Source organism: Punica granatum, chromosome 2 (assembly GCF_007655135.1).
Source record: "Punica granatum isolate Tunisia-2019 chromosome 2, ASM765513v2, whole genome shotgun sequence".
Taxonomy (NCBI): Eukaryota; Viridiplantae; Streptophyta; class Magnoliopsida; order Myrtales; family Lythraceae; genus Punica; species Punica granatum.
The window spans coordinates 13,254,609-13,260,808 of NC_045128.1; the positions used below are offsets into that span (position 1 = coordinate 13,254,609).

The following is a 6,200-nucleotide window of genomic DNA, read 5'->3' on the forward strand; positions in this document are numbered from 1 at the left end:
TTGAAGAAGATTCGGCTCGTTCTCGGACGAGACTGATCATCGATGAGAAGATGCATCGTCGAAAATAATGATAGGAGGTAAATCTTAAATTAAAAAAGATAGAATATGTGTATGATCAAGATCTTATATAAGGAAATCCAATGACTAAAAAAATAATAATCATGGTGATTACTTTTTGCTACCAATTACTGTAGCATCTCCATAAAATAAATAAATAAATAAAAATTTGGCACGAACGTCGTGCATGGGCTAATTTGGATTAACTAGCAAATCACAAGCGCTAATTTGGACCAAACAGCAAATTACATAGGCTAGAAACGAGTGAGTAATGCTTCAGTCAGAGTAACAGTTTAAGATTCCAAAACGGCAACTGCGCTGTCGTTTCAGCTTTCCCCACGCCCCCAACAGCCATAGCTTCCGTCATCGTAGTGGGAGAGAGGACTTCCCTGAAGCAGAGCACTTGGGCCGCGATGGCGTACATGAGCATGGGAGAAGCTCACCGGAGGATCACCGACTACCTCAACCACTTCTCCGACGCCGTCTACGACCAGGACGCTGCCTCCCTGAAGCTCATCCTCTCTCTCTCCTCCAACTCCCCCTCCCAACTCTCCCTCGCCGACGCCCTCAACATCTTCCAGGTATCAATTTGACAATTTCATCACAGAATCGATCCAATTGATTGAATTTTCAGTTAGTCGCTGATTTTCTGCCTGCAGGATGCGAACAGGCTGATCAAGCAATCTGACAAACACTCTCAGTTCGGGGAGATCGTCGTGCCGCTCTTCCGCTCTCTTCAGAACTACAGGCTCGGCAATTTGGTCGATGCATACAATGCTTATGAAAAGGCCGCCAAGTACGATGATTTTATCATAAGTATTTGATTAGCAAAACGTTAAAAATTGATGTCTGCATATGAAGCTTTTGTCTTTTGGGGATTCGCAGTGCGTTCATTCAGGAGTTCAGGAACTGGGACTCCGCTTGGGCTCTGGAGGCGTTGTATGTGATTGCTTATGAAATTAGGGTTCTTGCCGAGAGGGTAATATGCAGTTTTCATTACTTTCTCTTCCCTCTAATACCCTACTTCATTAGCCATATACATATATCTAGTCTAGCTTAACCCTGCAAGGTTTTGTCGGGTAACCCAAAGTGCCCAATTTTGCGTCATCTAGATTGATTGCTGATAAGAGTGAACTCAAGCCCGAGCTAAATGATCATAAGCAGCTGTCACCGGTTCTTTTCCACCTTGGGATTATGAGTTCAGCTGCATTACCATTGTTTGGATTGTACTTAAAAAATGTCTTCTTCCTGTTAAGGAGATAAAGACTTTCCGAATTTAAGACTCACTACTTTCCGAATTTAAGACTCACTGTAGATAGTGTAATAATCTAATGTCTTTTGTGCATGTGTGAGTTCTGCCAAAATGGTTCAGCTGTAGATGCCATTTTCCCTTGTACGTTTCCTAAACTGATTGATTTGTTAATTACTACTGTAGGCTGATAGAGAATTGGCTTCAGGTGGGAAGTCGCCTGAGAAATTGAAGGGGGCAGGATCTTTCCTAATGAAAGTTTTTGGTGTCCTTGCTGTAAGTTTTCAGTGCTTTCGGTTTTCTTTTAGTTTATTTGTTTCCCCTAATTTCTCATCTGGTATTGAACTCTTACAAAGCTGCCTTCATTGTCAGGGAAAGGGCCCAAAACGTGTTGGAGCATTATATGTGACTTGTCAGCTGTTCAAAATTTACTTTAAGGTGATATTTTGTTACTGTTGCTGCTTTTTATAGTTTAGTTGGTCAGCTATTCTCTTTTTCTTGAGGCCCGAGTACAGTGGATGTTTTCCCACAAATGGGAGGAAGAAGGTAAAACATAAAATTACAAAGAATGTTCGTCTTGCAGCTTGGTACAGTCCACCTATGCAGGAGTGTTATAAGAAGCATTGAGACAGTTCGCGACTTTGAGGAATTTCCCAAAAGAGACAAGGTCAGAGCTGACCGCCATTGCATTCTGGATGTTAACTTTGTATCCTTTGTGTAAATCCTCGGTTTACACTCGTTCCTGAAATTTTCTTACATTTAGCAGTCTGATGCATTTCTCAGGTTACATATATGTATTATACTGGACGTTTGGATGTCTTCAATGAAAATTTTTCTGCTGTAAGTTGATCGAACTTCCCTCTAGTATTACCACACTCATCCTTCCTTAAGCAGCAATGTTCACTATTCAATTAAATCCTCTGGCCATGATAACTTTGCGTTCCCTAATGAACAACTTGCAATCTTTTTGTTATGAACAATTACATTTTGTGTAGTATCTTGAAATTTGCCATGAATCTCCCTTATTACGTCATGTGTGAAAAAGTTATGCTCCCTTGCTGTGTAATGCTTACGAAGTACGTTCATTGTTTCTGCAGGCTGATCATAAATTATCTTACGCCTTGACTCACTGTAATCCCCAAAGTGAAGCAAATATAAGGTTGGCTCTTTTCTGTTGGTGGCTTTTATCTTCAGTTCTTTTGATGATTAAAGTAAAGAGTCAAGATATGCTGTCTGAAAAAGTGTGGAGGGTTACTCTACGTGATAGATATCTAATTTGCAGATGTGATAAAATCTGATTTCATTCTCAAGTGATAGCAGTATTGATATTCAAATTAATTGGGCAGTGATTAACTTACTCTACATCAAAAAAATGTGTGTGTGATCTTTGCTGGGTTGTTAATTATACTTGTGTCAGTTCTTTTACTTTCCTTTCCCTTTTGGGTGTTCTGATTTTCGGGAACATGCTGTCCATGGAGTTCAATGTATATGGCTTTATCAATATGACTCTTACATGACTTTGATTTCATTTGGATAGGATGATACTAAAATATTTGATACCTGTAAAGCTTTCAATAGGCATTTTACCTCAAGATTGTCTCCTGCAGAAGTATAACTTAGTTGAGGTATGGTCTGATTATCACTTACACCTTCAACCTTCTATTACATAAATGCATAGATTGATGTTCCTTTGAAAATCAACTACAATTTTTCCTCATCATAAATATGATCAGAAGTCTTTTAGTGGTACAAGATTCTGATGAGCTTTTTTAGAATGCTTATTAAGTACTATGTACTGGTACCTTTTCACAGTATAGGAATGTTGTCCTAGCACTAAGAAGAGGTGACCTTCGACTTCTTCGAACAGCTCTAGAGGAGCACGAAGACAGGTACCTTTTCCTTCCAGAAATGAACACGAGTTAAATTGTTAAAAGGGAGATATCCCTTAGCAAATACTTGATTTGATTATGGATGGCACCGTTTAGTGCTCTCTAGATTGAAGATCTGATCCATAGACTTTCTTCCTATCAGATTCCTTAGGTCTGGTGTCTATCTTGTTCTCGAGAAGCTAGAGCTCCAAGTGTATCAGAGATTGCTAAAGAAAATGTAAGCACACCATATCTCATAAGGTAGAATGTAGTTTTTTGATGTAATGGCAGAATGTTGAATTGTTTCACATCATGTTCCCTTGTCGCAGTTATATCATTCAGAAACAGAGAGACCCAAGCAGAGCTCACCAGATGAAGTTGGAAGTAATTGTCAGAGCACTGAAGTGGCTCAAGATTGATATGGACTTGGATGAGGTGCATTTCTTTCTCCTAACCTGTATTTATGTGCATATCTACATCTGTGTCTGCATCTACATCTGTATATGATGTGCATATCTATATATAGATCTTCACTGCGACTTTGTAGGTGGAATGCATTGTGGCCATTTTGATATACAAGAACCTTGTAAAGGGCTACTTTGCTCATAAAAGTAAGGTAGTGGTATTGAGCAAACAAGATCCTTTCCCCAAGCTGAACGGTAAGCCAGTGAGTTCATAGTTGATTCTGAGATCCTGCGGCACAGTTTTGAGATTCTGCTGGATTTATGCTGAGTTGTAGCGGAAAACGCCGACTCCCATTCTCTTGCCAAAGGCCATTATGAAGCGCATTGACGAGCAATCTCATGCAGTAGTAATCTGCTTACTATTGACACGTGCATTGAAGAAGTAGCCCTCGAATCAGTTATAAAATAACAGGATGTATTTTTATGATCCTTATGGGATATCTCCTATTGTACGATCTTAGGACACGGGTAAATGTTGTGATGGGAGTTATTTGGAAGATTATGCATTGCGGCGTTCATGAGGAATTTCATTTTTTTGGGCAAAGAATGTTTAATATGATTAATCTGAGTCAAACGATTTATCAAGGGATTCTTTATATCCATATGGATCCTGAGGCTGGTCGTGTTGTATCTAAACAGGTTCCGTCTTAATTAGTCTAGGTCAGCAGCCTCTAAACTTGGATATGATACCATAATTCTTTGTATCAAATTTTCGGGGTGTAAACATGACCTGTCCATCACCGACCATTCCAAATAATTAGCATATCGTCAAATCATGAGTTCTCTTGAGAATGAGATAAAATATGATCTCAAGCAACCCCTGAAAGCCTACATTCGTGGAGGAACCACGTATTCGAAGATAAAATTGTACATGAAGTTAGACAAACCAATATGGCTATATTTGTAATTCAACATGCTATTTGGTTCATGTTGAAAGCTCTTTTTACGGCTATCGAAATGACCATAGTAAGAGAGCTGCTTGGCCGATACTCACCACCATCACCTTTTGTGGGTGTTGTCATTGTGGTACTGGGCATGAAACTCCGTTGTAGTCTAGCTGGTTAGGATATTCGGCTCTCACCCGAAAGACCCGGGTTCGAGTCCCGGCAACGGAAAATGCTTTTACATTTCAATCTATTACAATGTTCTGTTCAGATTGCTCCCAATCTTTCGCGTATGGATATTACTACTCGTAGCACCTCTAAACTCCTCTAGTTTAATGGCAAGAGGACTTCAAACCTATGACGTCTTACGATTTACAATGTCTCATATGTGGATCTTGGTTGGCGGAAGAAAAACCCTTATGATTAAGACATAACGGGTTTTATTTCAAGTTTGTAAAAAATCCTCTAAGTCGGGTGTGAACAACATGCATATGCCTGATTACTCGAACTTATTAACAGGTTAGCAATTTAATTGTTAATAAATATTTTTTGAAATAAATATTTAAGTTATAATAAACATTATTTGTTGTAAAGTTTAAAATAAGTAAAATAAAATAAATTTGAAAAAAAAAAAACGAATTAGCCGGCGATCTCGTTTGGGTAGTGATCTCCCTCACTCTATCTACAGCGTCTCGTCTGAGGGGGTGGTGGCCGGCTCCGAGGAGCCACTGCCCACGCCAAACCCACTGGAGAGACATCTTCCTGCTTCTGCTATATTTTCATTCTACGTAATCGCCACATCAAAATATGTGTAAAAAGCTAGAGGTGGGACCCCCGCTACATGCATAATTGTAAATAATTTTATCTTGAAAATCCTTTCTTTAGTGCGATATTAAGTGAATCTTTAAGATATTAATTCATTATTTAGTGCAATACGTTAATTTTGTAAAACAGTTTTTGGGTGAAATATGGGGTCGAAGACCGGCTAATATTAACTTTGTCATGTCGCATGGTGTTAAGGTTTTTATCTTTTTGTTTTTTTATATACTTTTAAGATTTTAATTTATCGTGCAATTCACCACTTGTAATGACTCGTTAAAAGATATATACATGACATTTATGAATAGGCTATCAATATAAAAATATGTGTTGTCATGGTTGCTCATCCCCAGCCCATATGGCCGACCGTGAGACTATCAACGTCTCTGATAGCCTCAAAGGCTGCTGGTGGCCTTTTAGGATACTAGAGACATCGATGGCATTGTAAAATCCGAAAATTTTACGCGATAAAATGGATAAATACAAATGAATTTTCATACAATTAGGATAAAAAAATTACAAATTTGATCGGACGAGTAAAAATCCCGATAACATTCCATGAATCTTTCGCCATTTTGATCTGTAAAACAACCGAGAGAATATATTTAGGGGGTGAGTTTGACGCTCAGTGAATAACCACAACCTAAACTAGTCGGATCATAATACGAGTTCAGTAATATTATAAAAATATCTTCGAGACCTCCAAAATTCAGATTGTCCATGTGCCCCTTCAAGTTCCCGACCGCAGTGACGGTTCCACACCGGCAGCCTTTCTGCTCCAGGTTGCCCTTTTCTACCGCTCGGCTTACGACCGGTTTAGGGCGTCATGAGACTCACCGATTCCCATCAATCTCATTTA

The 6,200-nt window shown here is 39.0% G+C and overlaps 1 protein-coding gene and 1 non-coding gene across 3 annotated transcripts; both read left to right on the plus strand.

Annotated features, from left to right (window-relative positions):
- Positions 1-377: 377 nt before the first annotated feature.
- On the plus strand, positions 378-4,240 carry LOC116197932 (enhanced ethylene response protein 5). 2 transcript variants are annotated; one of them, XM_031528213.1, is made up of 14 exons: positions 378-638; positions 717-853; positions 943-1,036; positions 1,493-1,582; positions 1,679-1,744; positions 1,890-1,973; positions 2,090-2,146; positions 2,404-2,465; positions 2,844-2,931; positions 3,119-3,195; positions 3,338-3,412; positions 3,504-3,609; positions 3,722-3,833; positions 3,914-4,240. In XM_031528213.1, the coding sequence occupies exons 1-14, from the start codon at positions 471-473 to the stop codon at positions 3,964-3,966; spliced, it is 1,269 nt and encodes a 422-aa protein (XP_031384073.1). In that variant the 5' UTR covers positions 378-470; the 3' UTR covers positions 3,967-4,240. The 2 variants fall into 2 exon arrangements, with proteins under 2 accessions (XP_031384073.1, XP_031384074.1); XM_031528214.1 differs by having other exon boundaries at positions 379-638; positions 3,722-4,240.
- Positions 4,241-4,680: 440 nt separating this feature from the next.
- TRNAE-CUC lies at positions 4,681-4,753 on the plus strand. The gene has a single exon. It is a non-coding gene; the product is annotated as a tRNA-Glu (tRNA).
- Positions 4,754-6,200: the final 1,447 nt, after the last annotated feature.